The sequence below is a fragment of the Typopeltis vanoorti genome, chromosome 1 (assembly GCF_054136105.1).
Source record: "Typopeltis vanoorti isolate ZY-2024b chromosome 1, IOZ_Tvanoo_1.0, whole genome shotgun sequence".
Lineage (NCBI taxonomy): Eukaryota > Metazoa > Arthropoda > Arachnida > Uropygi > Thelyphonidae > Typopeltis > Typopeltis vanoorti.
The window spans coordinates 32,166,008-32,184,186 of NC_143549.1; the positions used below are offsets into that span (position 1 = coordinate 32,166,008).

General features: G+C 34.9%; 1 protein-coding gene across 1 annotated transcript in view; it reads left to right on the forward strand.

Annotated features, from left to right (window-relative positions):
• LOC150109872 (calcium-independent phospholipase A2-gamma-like) overlaps nucleotides 1-17,718 on the forward strand; it is a 119,273-nt gene extending 101,555 nt beyond the window's left edge. Inside the window, exon 9 of the mRNA XM_090415522.1 lies at nucleotides 17,010-17,718. Coding sequence (XP_090271648.1) covers nucleotides 17,010-17,260 — 251 coding nt within the window. The 3' untranslated portion in view covers nucleotides 17,261-17,718. The remainder of the gene's footprint in view (nucleotides 1-17,009) is intronic.
• Nucleotides 17,719-18,179: the final 461 nt, after the last annotated feature.

An 18,179-nucleotide genomic window follows, 5' to 3' on the forward strand; every position in this document is an offset into this window, starting at 1 on the left:
AGAGTTACAATGATTATATCAGGATTATGGAGTTTATCACAGACTAGTTAGTAAAAGAAAAAGAAAGACGGGTATATAATAGAAGTCTATACTTTTAGGAGCATTTTTTCTTTTAAGGTTACACGGTGATCAGCATTCATATTTATGAATTTAGAGACACAAAACACACGTGTTGAGAAGATTATTTTACTGATTAATAATAAAATAATAACTTGATGTTTCAACCCCTGTATTGAGGTCATCATCAGAAGGATACATGTGTATAAGAACCAAGCTACATGCTGTTGCACTCTAAACAGGTAAATTATATCTACGATGTTAACTAATCTTTTTTCTTAGCCTGCCCTCTAGTAATAAAAAAAAAAAAAAAAAACTACAATAAATTCTGCTAAAGTCCTCAAGTACTAGGATTCTTCTGGAATTATACATTCCATATTGTTATATTACGATTATCTTCTGGATTTGTACAGTACAGGTTGCTATTGAATGTTTGGGGGGGGGGAGGAATACTTCACCAAGTCTTCTTGTATTGAGATTTTTCTTTGTGGTTGCTATGAAGGTTGCAAATGGGTCCTCCACATTCTTGGAATGGTTAGACCATCATTTTTACTCAGATTCGGATCATGTTTGAGCATTTCACATGCTTCCTTGAATTTCCGCTTGAACCAGGTTTTGGTGCAGTGTAGGGATAATGAGGGATGTAGATACCTTTCCAATCAATTCTGTGGTATGTTTGGAGTGCGTGGTCAGAAAGGCCGGTTTTTTCAAAATGGAAGTATTTTTTATGTCGTTTGTGTTCATCCTTCCTGATTGGGATGGTTCGCCCTGTTTCCTCTATGTATGGTATGTTACATGTGCATTGTATTTTGTAAACCACTGGGTGGGCTAGGTGTGGCAAAGGATCCTCGGAAGAACTGAGTAGGTGTCTTAATTTTGTCGGGGGTTTAAAGGTGGTTTTAATGTTGTATTTGTGTAGTGTTCTGTCTATTTTTTCGGAAATGTCTCTAACATATGGTATAGCAATAGCATTCTTGAAATCTTTTTTGTTATTAGTGGTATCTTTGTGGAGGATCTTATGAATGGTTTTTATACTGTATCCATTTTTTATAAAGGTATGTTTGATGGTCTCATATTCATGGTTAAGAGCTTGTTCATTTGAACAAATAGTTTGAGCTTTGTGTTTAAGGGTGCTGATGACCCCTAGTTTTTGTGTTGGGTGGTGATAAGAAGTTTTGTGTATGTACTGGCCGGTGTGTGTAGGTTTGCGGTAAACTGAGAAGGAAGACGTGTGACAAGTGTGTCTAGGAACGGAAGAGAGTTGTTTTTTCTCTATTTCAATGGTGAATTGGATGTGTTTGTGTTGTTTGTTCAGGTGGCTAAGGAATGTATTTAGTGCTTCATGGCTGTGGGGCCAAATGGCAAAAATATCGTCGACGTATCCAAGCCAAATTTTGGGCTTTAAGCATGCCGACTCTAGAGCTCGTTGCTCAAAGTCTTCCATATAAAAGTTTGCTATTGGGGGGAAAAGTGGTGAGCCCATGGCTGTACCTTCGTTTTGAAGGTAAAAATTGTTTTGCCACACGAAATATCCGGAACGGGGTATGTGAGCAAAGAGAGCCGTGATGTCGTGTGGAAATATGTTCTGTAAGAGCAAGATAGTATCATTGATTGGGACATTGGTGAAAAGGGAAGTTATGTCAAAGCTGACTACTAGATCTTGGTCGTTGAGTGTAATATTTTTAATTTTGTTTATGAAATGTTGTGTATTTTTTATGTAGGAAGGGCCATGACCAACCAATTCCTTGAGTGTGGCCGCTAATTTTTTGGCTAAGTAGTAATTCTGGCTGTCGATTCCTTCCACAATTGGACGTAATGGTGTGTCTGTTTTGTGTACTTTTGGCAGGCCATAAATTCTGGGTGTGCGGGCATACTGCGGTATCAATTTTTTAATTGTTTCTTCTGGCCACATGTTAACTGATTTAAGTAGTTCAGTAGTTTTCTTTTTGTTGCGTTACTTGGGGTTGTAATTTATCATTTGGTAGGTGTTGTGGTCTGATACCAAATGTTTAATTTTTTTTATGTAGGTTGTCCGATTTAAAACAACAGTGGCATTCCTTTTATCTGCTTTTGTGATAATAATGTCACGGTTATTTTTTAGGGATTTCAGGGCCAGTTTTTCCACTTTGTTTAGGTTGCTGCTTAATTTTTTGGTTGAATTTAGTAAACAGGCAGTTTCCATCCGTATTTTGTCAGCTAAATTGGTGGGGAGGGATCTTAAACCTCTCTTGATATGATAGATTATATCTAGTTTATTTACTGACCTCAGAGCAATGGCGTAATTTTAACCTTTCTCCAGTAGCGAGAGTTCACCTTGGATGAGGTTGTAATCTGATTGGTTGATAACCAGACAGTGGTCCGATGGTGGTTGGTTGCTCCTAACTGCGTTTGTGGGGTCTGCTCCTTTTGTTATGACATCATAATTGTCTTGTGCTTTCCTGTAGTTTTAATGCTTGAAACTTCGTTATTAATTGTTCTTTGTTTTTGAGTAATAAGTGCTTGGTCGAGTCGTCTGTGATCTTGTCCAGAATATCCCAAATTTCTGGATTAACGTAACTGGATAACTCAAATTTTAGTTGTAACACTTTGGCTTGGGTAGATGCTAAGTTTTTTCATCCCTCATGGATCTGTTCTATTAACAACGCTTTTTCTGGCATAGGTACAGGGCGCTTGCGGAGCACTTTAGCTGATGTAAATTTCTTCTTTAGTTTAATGCAGTTGGGTATTAAGTTGCTGTCTACATCGTTTCAAAAAGGCTAGTCGATTAATTAACATGGAACTATGTATCTTTAGCTTTTGGAAGGGTGTTATAGGATATCTGTTGATACAATTTTTTATTATATGGAAAAGGGAAGGAAAAGGCAGCAGCCGTTGATGTTAAGTTTGTGTGCATTGAGAAAGAAGTGAGAGCTAGATTTTTCTTTCACAGAACCATCAATTAGTGGAAGTTTGTCTGTTGAAGTAGTGAGTACATTTAGTGTTAATGAGGTTAAGAGAAGGTAGGTGATGTATGACCTTCCTTGATTGAGTCCTTAATTCCTAGGGGGCTAATAATAATATATAGTAGGTTAATTTGTAGTTTTTTATGCGTGTGCAATAGATTGAATTGTTTAAATTTTAAGAAATAGTTATATAATTGGTATTAAAATAGATATTGTCAGCATGGTTCCAGTACAAAAAAGAACAACGGCAGCCAAGATGTTGTTGGGAGAAGTTTATGCAAGATTTCATTTCATGTAGTATGTGTGCGATGCGTTTATTGCAAAAGGAAAAAGATATTTAAAGAGACTGGTAAGTAAATATGCAAGAAGTGTTTTGAGAGTGAGTACTAGTTGTGTATAGGGAGAGTAAAACATGTGGTTCCACAATAGAAAATATTGACCAAACCGATTAAACTTTGTTTAATCGGTTTGGTCTAGGGTGGGCCACTCAAAATGAGTCTTATGATTCTATGTAAATCCTGAATTACAATAATAATCATAATAATAATATGTTATTATTGGCAACATTGTTGAAAGTGCAGTAGTTGAAGATCAGTGGAATGAATGGGACCTTGAAATAGCATACCTAAATGAAGTCCTTAGGACAAAACATCCACTCAACGTTGGTGAAATTTCTGGCAACTGGTAGAGTTGAGAAGAGAAAAAAAAAATAGGTGTGATGGAAGAATCTGGAACAAGTGACTAAGTGAGAGAAAAGAGTAAGAAGAAAATTTTTATGGTGATTCGATGATAAGAGTACTTAATGAGTGCTTAACTAAAATGTTGCTTCTGTGTGAAAATGAATAATATATCACCGAAGCCATCAAGATGCAAAAAAAAAATAATAATACATAAATAAAAAGTAAGATGAATGATTTGATTCATTTAGTTGACACTAATGATTTGAAACGTTAAAAATATTGTATGAAAAAAGATATGAAAGAATTATTGAAAGAAGCAAAAAAAAAGAAGAAAAAAACTAGAAAGTAAAGATAGCAAAGATTGTAAGTCTGTAGTTTTTGGTTTCCAATTCTTGATTGTTTTATTTCTCACCTAATTCTCAAATCTATAAGCTAAACACCTTTATTACTATCTATCTGTATCACCTTCGTTTCTAATTGCTGACTCACAACTCAAATATAGACTATACATTGCTTGATATAATGTCCCATCTATACCTCATAACTCTAACATTTTAAACAGCTTTTCTGTTGGCACATTGTCATATACCTTCTCTAGATTTATAAAACATAAATACAAATCCTTATATTACCACAATTTCTCATCTGTTTATCTTAAAGTGAAAAGCTGATCCTGACATCAATCCTCTCCTGGCATAAACATATCACATCTGCTGCATCCTCAGCTTCTAAAACACTAGGATTTCTCTTCTGCTCGAGATTGTTATACTCCGATAAGTTGGAAACATGAGATATTTCATCTTATCATTTTATAACAGAGCGAAAACACAAGAAACATTATAACATGCTTGTCTCTAGGTGTCAAAACACTGCTTTGTAGATAATCAAATATTTCAAACTAAAAGAAAACAAATAGTTATTTATGTAATATTTCAACAAGGGATCACTCACTAGTTAGTATAAATAATAGTGGAAGCGTAAACATTTAACATTTTGTTAGAGCAATAAGTACTAGGAGTTATAGAATGATTTGTACAAATTGTAAGGGGGATGCAAGTCCAAAGGTCAGGAAGCAATAACGCAAGGGGAGCAGTTTGCCCCAGGTATTTGCATGCCGACACAAAAAACGTAGCGGAGAAGACTGGACGCTGTGACCTACATGAAAGCGCTAGATGGACATCACAGAGTGCGAGAATTGCCGGGAACCAAGGCGAAATATAAGGGTCAGGCATCCCCCCACACGAGGCTTTTTTTGTTCCCAATTCTCCTGGTGTTGGTCTTGTGGTGTCGTGAGCAGGTGAAGGGTTGCAGCGCCTTCACTCCGGAGGGTTTCGATAGAGGCATCGCTGGAACTAGAAGGTCATATCTCCACGGAAAGAGTATGCCCGGCCGCCCACAGGAAGCCAGATAGGAACCCATGGATATTTCGATTAAGGTGAGACAGGTTCCTGAGGACCTCTTAACGTGATGTAGTTCAAGATAGATAAGTAGACTTTATAGTATTTGTTAACTATGAATGAAAGGATTTGTACCGTGCTGTGAATCTAAGGAAGGAACATTAATAATATTATATAGAACTGAACTGCAGTGATCCTGAGAAAATTACCGTATATTAACTGTCTCCTACTATGATCGAATTATGTTATATGTTTAAAGAGGTTATGATAAAGTTCAGAGTGAAGAATTGCTATTAATGACAAGATTGTAAAAGATATAGATGCTATTATATGTTTAAAGAGGTCATGATAGAGGTCAGAGTAAAGAATTGCTATTAATGACAAGATTGTAAAAGATATAGATGCTATTTTGAGTGGTTTGATTGAAACTGAATTAGAAAAGAATTATGGAGATTGTTATGCATAATTTAGGTGTTTTAATGTTGATAAGATTTATACTGAAGAATTAACAATAGTCAGTCTGAGTATCCTTGTGATATTGGAATGTTTTAATATTAACCTGACTGTCAGGAACTCTCTTAGATTGAGATTTAAGTTTACATGTACTGTATACATATAATTATAGTATCTAATAAACCTTGCTTTTGAATACAATTAAGTCTATCTGTGATTTTGGAATCCGATGCACCGCTTATAAAAACTAACACGAACCTAGCGGGAAATTAGAGGAAGAGATTTTGGCCATGTCTGCAAAGGTCAAGGTATCACTAAAATACTATCTAGAGATTGCCTCTTCAATGATATTATTATTTAATCTAAAAGCACTAAGTGGCGCAGGAAAAAATAAATTTCTTAGTGTTTTACCTCTCGTAAAACGATACTCTGGTACTGGCTCGACCTCTGATACTCTGGTACTCTGGTATTCGCTCGACCCTAGGGCAATTCCATTGTTATACAGGGGTACCACGTGATACCTGAGAAGGAGTTGAACGAGAATTTGAATAAAAGACTTAGAGTAATTATATTAGATATAGGGACACAACAAGATGTTACTTCACCTCTGAACAGATGTTAACCTTATACAAATCACAAATCCTTCAGAGTACACCTTGAAACCCACAGAACAAGTTTCTTTTCCTTCTTCATTTCTTTTCATCCTCCTCCTTTTTCTCCTCCCTGCTACTACCGTATTGTGGAACCTGTTGGTCTTCCCCCTATTGAATATTACTCTCACATTTAGAGTGGAGCTCCTAAGAGCTCTGTCAAAATGCTTGACTCAATATAGAGGAGAGCAATTAGATTGATTAATAACCCATCTCTTACCACCTCACTCCTCTCACTTTTGCACAGGCATTTGGTTTGTGCATTATATGTATTCTATAAATATTTCCATGGCAAATGTTCATCTGAAATAGCATCAATAATTCCCCACTCAGTACTAAGTCTATTAGAACATGTGCAGCTGTCACCCAACATCCTTTCACAGTACACTTTGAAACCCACAAACAAGTTTCTTTTCTTCCTCCTTCACCCCTGCTACTGCTGTACTAGGGAATAGTCTTCCCCTTGATGTGTTTACCAAGGAATACAATATACAGACTTTTAAATCAAATGTAAACAAGTTTCTCTTTTCCCACTACCCATACAACAGCACTAGCATACTGTAGGTTTATTAACAAACCTCTCGTGTATGGGCTCAGCATAAAAAATAATAATAAAATAAAAAACGTCTATTGGTCTGAACCCAGCTGGTTATATTCTAAGCTTTCTTTGCCTTTTCTCGGGTATACATGAATAAATGGAATTGATGTCAAGAATGATTGTGTGAATGTTTAGAAAGCATGTAAAAATGATGGCAAAGAAAAGGGTGTGACTGATGATAAGAAAGAGTGAGAGAATGACAGAGAAAAGAAAAGATAGTGAATAGGACTGACAGTGAAAAAGCATATGTGACTGAAAGTAAGATACCGTGAGTGAATGATTCGCAAAAGAATGATGTGAGATTTGAAAGCAGAGTTGGTTTATATATATATATATATATGTTTATAATTATTAACTGACTTAAAAAGAGAAGAAATACAAGAGATTTAATAAGATTTCACTGCTAGCTTCATTGGAAATTCTGACTTCATCAGGTGAATACAGTACCATGGTTCTCCATGGTACTACTTTAGACGAAAACAGAGTTTAGAACAAGTAGTAGTAGTTGTTTGAAATTGAGTCCGAGTGTTAGTTCTGGCATGAAGCACTGTGCATGTGAATGATATCATGCTTCATGCCAGAACTAATACTCAGACTCAATTTCAAACACAACTACTACTTGTTCTAAACTCTTTTTGTCTACAGCACAATATATTTTTAAGATGTTGTTTTTTCCATGGTGCTGTATTCATCTGACAAAGTTGGTATTTCCAATGAAACTAGTAGTGAAACGTTATTAAATCTCTTGTATTTTTTTCTCGGTGTTTAAGTCACTTAATAATTATAAACATCATTTAACCGAGTCAATTACTCTGTAAATAAATAAATATATATATATATATCGATTCCATACACAAAGGTTGAAGGATGTATAAACATATCATTGTTACACTTAGAGTGATTATATGAATATATATATGTCATCATCATCATTATCAGTTTCCTGATATATACCCCCAAAGGCTGTTCTGGTTACTATGACAGCACTACATGCTTTACATTATTATTAATCTTCTATCCACAATTTTCCTTCAAATTAGTCTATTACTTATAAGCACTCTGATATTGTCATGTTTAACATTTTGTTCTAAGGCAGTTCTGACTGAATCAATCCACCTAGACCTTGGTTTTTCTCTTGATCTCTTTCCTGCCATCTTGGCATCAAACACTTGTTTTGCTAATCTGTTAATTTTTAATATGATTCTGCCATTGATGCCATCAGTTCACTCCCATGATTTTTGTCAGAACCCTCATATCTGTGGTCTCTAGTCTTTGATCAAGTGCTTTATTTCTAGCCCAACTCTCAGATCCATAACTTAAAACTTGTTTGGATACCATCTTGTATACTGCTAGTTTTGTGTTTTGGCAAATTTCTATCTTATTCTACATAAATTTATTCAGCTGGCTATCCATCATACCAGCTTTGTTTATTCTGGTTTTCTGTTGTCTATTTTGAGATTTAACCACCATCTTCACTAAAAACTTTCAGATATTTTACTTTTTAGTAAAATATCTGAAATATTTTATTATGTTTATTTACTTATTCTGTAGTATCTCCATTTATAATGCAGCTGAAGTTTTCTGTGTTCCTGCTTATTTTCATAGTTTTGGTCTTTATATCGCTGATTTTCATGCCAAATTTGTTACAGTTGCAATTCAATTTAGTTGGTGAATTTTGGAGACTTGCACTAGATGTGTTTAGAAGTGAAACATCATCTGCATAAAGCAAAAAGCTAAGTTTCACATCTCCACTTTTAATATCAGATCTAATGCCACTTTCTTTCATAATGTGATTCATATAGATGATGAATAAGAGTGGAGATAATATGCATCGTTGTCTTACTCCATCAAACCATTTTCCTGTATTTCCTTCAATCCTAACTGCTGACTGACAACTTAAATATAAACTATGGACTGCTTTGTATAATGTTCCATTTACCCCACACAACTGTAGTGCTTTGAATAGCTTTTCCCTGGTTACCTTGTTATATATGCCTTTTCCAGTTCTACAAAACTTAAGTACAGATCCTTGTCACATTCCTTTGATTTCTCAACTAATTTGTCTTAAAGTGAAAATCTGATCTTGACAACCTCTATTTGGCCTGAGTCCTACTTGTTCTTCTCAAGTTTCTCTTACACAATCTTTTTCAACTTCTTCTCAAGTATGCTTGCATAAATCTTACCTGGAACACTCAGTAAAGAAATTACTCTGTAATTCACATTTCAGCTTTATTTCCTTTTTAATAGAGGGATAGTATGAAAGCTCTATTCCAATCATTGGGATGATTTTCCATCCATGCCCTCTGAATTATACAGGTATAGCCACTGCAAAACTTTTAAACTTCCATTCTTTAGCATTTCTGGTCGAATATCAGCTGCCTTTCTGCATTTTCAAGTTTTTGACAGCTTTTTCTACTGAAGTATTGATATGCACTCTTCTTTGTTTGCATGAAAATTTTCTAGTACGGTTCTGTTGCTGCTTGGTTAGTTTAACAGTCTTAGAAAATTTTTGAAAGTTTTCCAAGTGGGACAGCCTCTGCAATTTCTATGCCACACTCCCATGGTTGGACTATTGCTTCCGGCCTTCCAACCCAAATATATGCACTGAACTTATTACCAAAGTAATTCTCACTGGCTCTGAAACATACATTCCACACAGTACTCTGAACTGCCATTCATACCAGACATACCACAGCTGGCTGAAATCAAGCATCATCCTCCTTTAAAGCTTATTATACCAAAGCCCGAAATAGATGCAAAAAAACAATCAATACTTCCAAAACAGAGTTCGAAAGAGCAAAAAGCAGGAAACTAGAAGCCTGTCCAAACAGCAGCCAAGCCTTTTGGTCTCTTGCCAAAGCAATTGGTTCTAACTTCTGCCCAACAGTAATTCCCACCCTTATCATGCCCAGGTGGCTCTATTGCATCATCACCCACAGAAAAAAGCTTCACACTTTGCTTCCAATGTCCCCCAACCATTCCAGACACCCAGCATACAATGCCCCCTTTATCCTTTTGTCAGGATGAGATCAGAAAAATACTGTCCAAATTAGATACAAAAAACGTTTCCTGGCTCTGATGGCATTCCCTGAATTGTCCTCAAAGTTTGCGTACCAGAACTGACTCCTATCCTATGTCGTCTGTATATGCTTTCATACTCCACTGGAATCTATCACACAAAATGGAAATTGGCATATATTCAGCCCATTCTCAAGAAAGGTGAAAAGTCACTGCTGTCCAACTACTGCACTATCTTGCTTGCCTCAGTCCTGTCAAAAATATTGGAAAAAAAAAATCATCGATTCTCAACTCCTACACTACCTTGAAGATGCCCACCTAATAAATGACCGTTAGTATGGATTTCGTCGCTGCCAATCAACAGGAGATCTGCTCACATGTGTCACCCATCTCTAGACAAATGCCATGGAGAAGTTTGGTGAATCTCAAGTGATTGCACTTGATATCTCCAAAGCCTTTGACTGGGTCTGGCACAAAGGCTTACTACCATAATTACCATAAGCAAACTACCATAATTCAGTCTGACCCAGGACTTCTGTAGTTGGATTGCCAGCTTTCTGTCTGGACGCACACTGTGTGTGTGTGAGAGATGGTGGATGGCTCTCTATCCTATCGCCATTCAATTAATGCTGGGGTTCCACAAGGTTCTGTCCTCTCACAAACCTTCTTCCTGTTATATATCAAGACCTAATTCAGTTGACCTCGAACCGAATACACAGTTTTGCAGACGACAGCACACTACACTCCTTGCTTGCATTTGATAAACCTTACCCAACACAACTCACCTCAACCTACAGAACAACCATCACCACCCTCGATTCCGATCTCCAAGCCATCCTACAATATATATATATATTAGGATTACCAAGTAATTTTATAAGCTTTGTTATTTAACTCCTAATGCTAACAGTTAAGTTTGCGCCTGAAACATAGTTCAAGTCTAAAGATGGTACAACACCAGGGCAACTCATTGTAAAGGTGGGTAAAGCTCTGATCACTATTCTTAGTATTTCCCATAATGTAAAGCACATCTCACTAAAAGATGTATACTGCAATACATTATGGGTGGGGTCACTACCCATAATGTATTTAGGGTCTAGCTACTCGCTGAGGAGACCTCAGAAAAGGTTGAAACTGGTCTGGGTAGTGACCCCACCCATAATGTATTGCAGTATACATCTTTTAGTGAGATGTGCTGTACATTATGGGAAATACTAAGAATAGTGATCAGAGCTTTACCCACCTTTACAACGAGTTGCCCTGGTGTTGTACCATCTTTAGACTTGAACTATGTTTCAGGTGCAAACTTAACTGTTTGCTAACTTGGGATTAGGAGTTAAATAACAAAGCTTATAAAATGACTTGGTAATCCTAATATACAGTATCCCCAAGTTAAAAAATTAATTTTATATATATATATATAATATATGTCGATCTCATACACAAAGGTTGAAGGATGTATAAACACATCAGTGTTATGCTTGGAGCAATGAGGTTTGTATAACCTCATCAATTTCAATGCTAATAAAACCCAGTTCTGTACTATTTCCCACTGATGATACCCAAATTTCCAGACAGTTTGAGATCTCTCTTCTTGGAATTACCCTCACATCAAACCTCTCTTGGCATAAACACATCACAACAATTCCATCTTCAGCTTCAAAACAACTAGGAGATCTCTTTTGCTCATGACATTACTTCACCCCTGAAAAGCTGTTAACATAAAACAATTTTTCAAAATGCATGTGGAGTTGGATCCCTAAAAGCTCTCTAAAAATGCTTAACTCAATACAGAGGAGAGCAATTAGACTTATTAATGACCCATCTCTTACCAACTCTCCCCCCCCCCCCACACACTTTCGCATAGACATATGGTTTCTGCAGTATGTATAATGTACAAATATTTCTATGGGAAATGCTCATCTGAAATGACATCAATAATTCCTTCACTCAGTACTAAGCTCATTGGAACATGTGCGACTGCTGCTCAACATCCCTTCACAGTACACCCAGAAACAAACAGAACATGTTTCTTTTCCTCCTCCTCCTCCTCCTCCTTCATCTCCGCAACTGCTGCACTGTGGAACGGTCTCCCACCTGCTCTGTATTCCCAAGGAATACAATGCAGTCATTTAAATCAAATCTAAACAAGTTTCTCCTTTCCCAACCCACTACTCATACACAGTACTAATGTACTATAGGTTGATCAACCAATCTCTTGTGTATGGGTACAACATAAAAAAAAAAAAATCCTTGCATACAACTTCACCACATACCTCCCAAGCTTAATCAGTCAGTGTCTTTAGAGTTTGCCACTGAAACTCCAAGGTTTGGTTCTTGTTTTTAAACTGCTGCAAATTTTCTTCAATAATGTTTGCATAGTTGAGTCTACACTTTTCCTGTAAAAGCTGTTCAACTTTAATTCTTTTTAAAACTTTATTATTTTTAATGTGATATCCATTTTTATCCTGAACCAGCTTTATGATATCACTATCAACAATGACATAGTTAATGAGGCTTTTGTTATTTCTCTCCATATGAACTTGTGCACATCTTTATGTTCAAACATGGTATTAGTAATGACTAGTCCATGTTCTGAGCAGAAGTCGAGCAAATACCTACCATTATTATTAGCTTTGCCCTTTTCTCCAAATTTTCCCGAAATGTGCCTGTATGCATGGTGAGATTCATTTCTTACTCTGCTGTTTAGGTCTCCAACAAGGACCACTTTTCCATTTTCTTTATATCAGCTGACTGTTCTAATGGCTGAAAAAACTCCTGCACTTCTTCCTTAAAAGAACCTTCTATGGGACGATAAGCACAAATAACTTTCATTCATTTCCCCATTTTAAAGTTTTCACATAACTGTACTTGAAACTCCTTTCCAATCAAGAAGTTTATCTTCACGTTCGGTATTGAATTCTATCACTACTCCTTCCTTTCCTTGAGCATTTCCTTAAAAGTAGCATCCTATACTTATTATTTAGTAATATCTTAACTGTTTTTGTCTTCTTTGTTTCAATAATGCCAATTATATCCATGTGATACATTTCCAATTTTTCTTCAAGTTCAATTTCCTTTCCATTGATACTCCTTATTTTGATGGTTCCTATCTTCAGTTCTTCTGATGTTGGTTTATTCTTCTTCTATTAGATGTTGAGTTGGATCCTGTTCCATTAGCTTGCTTTTCACTGTTCTCCCTTATTCCCTGATGAAAACAGCAAGGGCCTTGTTTAACTGGGCAACACCCCAGCCAGCATGAAATCTCATGTTGTACAATAATATGCATTTCTGGTTTCAGGCAATAAAAATACAGTTGGGTCGACTAAGTGCTAAATTGCCAGCCCATCCTCATTCGTTCAGTTCCCAGTAGATACTAATGTGGTGCACCATGTGGAGGTGAAGATTGGACATTAGGTCAGAATCCCTAATTGGTTCTTTTCATTCCTGAGAAGTGATTTGGAGGTCTCCTCCCAGTTATTTGGCTTTGACCCTTAAACAACCCTTTAACCTTAAGCAAATATATATATATATATATATATATATATCCAGACTGCCTTCTTCCCATATATATATATATATATATATATATATAGATCCCATACACAAGAGGTCGACGGACTTATAAACATAGCAGTGTTGTGCTTGGAGTGATGGGATAAAGATGAGGCATAAAATAAATAATATGCAGAGTGAAATGAAAACAACTGTAGATGTGTGTGGAAGAGTGAAGAAGACTGAAATGGATGATAACTGTATGAAGAAGTTATTATTTGACACCTCCAGGGAGTCCAAGGACTCATTGAGGGAGGCACCTGCTCTATAACTCCATCTCCTCCACTCAATCACCAACTGACTGCAACTACACCAACGCCATCTACCGCTGACCATCACTGGTATTTCCACAGACAATCACAAACATCCATGCCCACGGCAGGATTCGAACCTGGAGAGTGGATAAGCTATCCACTCTCCATCATAGAGTGGATATGCTATCTCTTGAGCTGGAAAGTGGATATGCTAGCCACTTGGCCAACCAGGCCAGACAAATGACCTTTGTCCATGTTTCTTTTTCCACAGACTGCCTTCTTCCCAGCTAGTTTGTCTTGTATTGTATGACTCTAGTGGTGCCAGTTGGGATGACATTTGAGACTTTTATGCCTCTTTTCTATGGTCTGATCACTATTGTTTAAGAGATACTTGTGCCATTAGCAGTTTTTTCAATTAGCATGAATTAAAAAAAGTATTGTCTTGTATTCTTGTATCCTCTTTTCTGTAGAAGGTGAGGTGAAGATCTGAAGCATGCTTACTTTGATGTTGGTATAAAGTCATCTCTCTCTCTCTATCTAAGATATGGGAAAGATTTATTTTAATCACACATCAATAATTTTTTAATAATTAATGAATTATCAATATTGCAATATATCCTCAGTTATACCATTGCATTGTTTTATATATAACATCTCCCAGCTCCTACTTTTTCAAATAAATCCATTAATTGACTACTGTTACTGATGATGGCATGTAACATTCAGGCCGAAATATATGTCCTTAAATAAATGATATTACTTATCCTTAATAGTCTGATTAGTGCTTCCATGATCTCCCATTATTACCCATTCTACTGAAAATCCTCTATCCTTATCCAAGTTTTGATTTTTGAATAGATATATCAAAAATAATCCAAGCTAAAAATGCCACATACAGTTATTGGCTCAAGTTAAAAATTCCAGCCTCTTACTAAGCTCACATTACAACCTATATCGACTTCAAAATAATTGTTGCCAAATCTAAAGCAGAATTTGTAAGAGCCAGATGCACTAAAACTTGTCTTCTGCTTAAATGGCAGTCAAGCTTTCCAATCCCTTTCTAAGGTTTCTGGGCAAAACTTCTGCCCTGCTATGTTTCTTCCTCTCTCTCTTTTATCTAGATAGAATGGTAACATCTAAAGATAAGGCAGACTTCTTGGCATCAGTCCTCTCCTCCAATGCTTGTTTAGATGATCAAGGTAAATTTCTCCCTACTATTCCACAAATCATTCTCAGTATGCCTCCTCTGATCTTTTAACAGAAGAATATCAGAAAATACTTGATACCCTAATAAGTCCTCTTGCCCAGATGTTCATCTGGGCTCTTGTTCATCTGACATTTATCCAAGCATTGAAACAAGCTTTTATCCAGCTTGTTACTTAAAGAGGAAAATAAGTCAGCCTTTGAATTATCATTCCATTGCTTCACCTCAGTACTCTAAGAAGCAATGAAAAAAGTTGTTAACAACCATCTTCTTCACTATCTAGAGATCCACTGGTCAATTAGTGATCATCAATATGTATTCTGTCATTCTTGTGCTATAACAGACTGCATCATTAACTTCACCCACATTTAGACCAGTGAAAAATCTGGAGAATCTCATGTAATCACCATTGATATTTATAAGGCATTGGATCGAGTTTAGCATTACTGCCTTCTTAAGATTTCCATCGGACCTTTGTGGCTAGATTGCCATCTCCCTGTTATCTGATTTTATCATCAATGCTATAATACTCCAAGACTCCTTGCAGTATCTATAAATTTCTCCTATAGATCAGTGATCTTTCAATAACAGCTAATACCATTCATAGTGTTGCTGATGACTACACCCCATTTCTCTTTATCGTTCACAAGATCTTGTAAATGACATTTTAATTTTTATAATTAAAATTGATTGTTGCCAGTTCTTTGTGTTGTTCTCTCATTATACGATTTCTTGTGATTCCTTTCTTTTTTCTGCCATTTCTTTTGTTTATATATGGTTCCTGTCATAAATATTGTTCTGTCATCAGTGCACAATATCCTGCCATTTCCTTTATTGATTATAACATCATTTGCTAAGAAATTCGGTTCACCGGTGTGAAGATTTTGAGCTTTTATTGTATCTAATAGTGAGCTTAATATAGCATTAGTTCTATGGGGCATAAGCCAGGACTTTTTATAGTTCATTATAGCACATTATTTTGTTATAGTAGTATTTGTTCACTATAGTGTGCATCTACCATATATGTTTGATTAATATAAGTACTTTATTCTTGCTTCTTAACTCTTTATTTTAATGCTTTTGCTTCTGACTTTTAGATTTGAGTATATTATCACTAGTTTATCATTTATTGTATATGTATATATATTTCATTATTTAGTCAGTAAAACAGTTAAATTTGCATAAATTATAATCCTTCAGCAAACTCTTTCAGTTTGCATGAGTTGTGAGCAAAATTTCACTTAAAAGACAACCCTTTATAATTATACCCCAGGAGTTATAAAGTTTTTTTAAAGATATGTCTTAAAATTTGAATCTGTGATCCTTGGAAAAAAAAAAAAAAAAAAAGGAAAAAAAAATTTTATTGACTGAGTCAGACTGTTGAATCAAATTATCCTCTTCTTCAGCATCTTGGCTACTAAGAAGCTCACATCATAACAGTGCACAATTATGGTAATCATCTGGTGTGATTAGTTATCTGTTATTAATACAGTGTTTTAATTTTGCTCTCACAACAGTAAATTTAAAAAAAAATTGTTCAGTGTTGATGTTAACTGACAACATGGATCTTACTTGTTGTTTTTCTTATAATTTTACTTACAGTAGAATAAATCAACTCTTTCTCTCTCTCTCTCTCTTTCTCTAATATATATATATATATATATATATATATATATATATATATATATATATAATCGGTGTGTATCCATTGAATGATATAATCACGTAATCACAAGAAAGATATTTATTTAACCAAATATTTCGGTCTGGAAATAGCAGACCATCATCAGTGGTATTACAAAAACAGTTTAAAAAATACAAGCTTGAATACTAACAATAGATCGTTAAAATTAGAACGCCGCGTGATATTATATCACTAAGTATGAAACGGAATATTTTGAAGTAGAAACATGATTGAATTTGCTATTAAAAAAAAAAAAAAAAAATCCATTGTCTATCCATTGAGTCTCTGAACTTTTTTTTAAAAAAAAAATAACCAATAATCCATGGGAATATTTAAACTTTCATATGAAAAGCATTATACATCATGGCCAACCAGTCTGTTTCTAAACTTTAATTGTATTTAAAACAAAAGTTATCATTTTTTTGTTATACACTTTTTGGCTATAAATGTTATAAAAAAAATTTTAATTACATTTTATTTTAATGTATTTCTGAACATTTTTTCTTTCCTCCCTCAGCTGTTCATACAATACTGCATGACCTTTTACCACCAAGTACATATTTTCGCCTCAATCCATATTTGACAGAATTTTTAAGTTTGGATGAGCATCGTCCTGAAAAATTACAACAGTTGAAAGTGGATGCACAAATGTATATGAGAAGAAATGAAAATAAGTTAAAACATGCTGCTGCAGCTCTTACTAAACCAAGGAATTACATTAAAAAGACCTTCGATTGGCTGGAACTTCATTCAAAAATGAATTGGTGATGTTTGTTTTACCTTATTTATTATATAAAATCTTTTGCTTCCGAAAAAGCATCATTAATGTAGTAATGTACAGTCTGCCACAAGTCACATATGTGTGTGTGTATATATATATATATATAGTAATGTCAGTGTTTGTAGACATTGTGATAATGTCTTTGATTGGTGTTAATCAACTATTCATACATTTTTACTGTAGTATAAGTTACCCATGTTCACACTTAATTAAGAATCATCATAGATTTTACCTGCCTTCACTCATTAATTTTCATTTTTATGCAGTGAGCAGGTATTCATATTCATACTTGCAAATAAATTTTTATTGAGAAAGTTAAGACATGATAGGTTTGTACAAAATTAAGAACTCACAGAAGTTAGCTTTCACTAGTCAGTGCACATATTTTCATCATTTTCAAATACTAAACTGTGTTAAATTCAATTTCATATATTAATTGTGATAATCACAGCTGGCAATATGTTTCATTTTGTGAATGCATCTTCTGCTATGAAAATGTATTGATAATTACATTAAAATTAATCTAACAGATAAGCTTAGGTGTTGATGGTTATTCATGACTTATTTTTCACGGTATTAACAACACCATAAACACTTTTATCAACAAAAATGTTTTATTAACGCTTATATTTCGCTGATAATTTCACGAAATATAAGCGTTAATAAAACATCTTTGTTGATAAGTGTTTGTGGTGTTGTTAACACTAAAATTAAATCTTTATCATCCTAAAACAGTATTCTTTTTAAGATTTTCTGAGAATTATTCAGTAATTAATAATATTTTTTATTAGTAGTATTTTATATCAATAATAATAATAACAGGTAATAATATGGACTTGGTTTTCCAGACGAATGTATCCAATAGACATAATTTAACATTAAACTAGATAGACAACACATAATTAA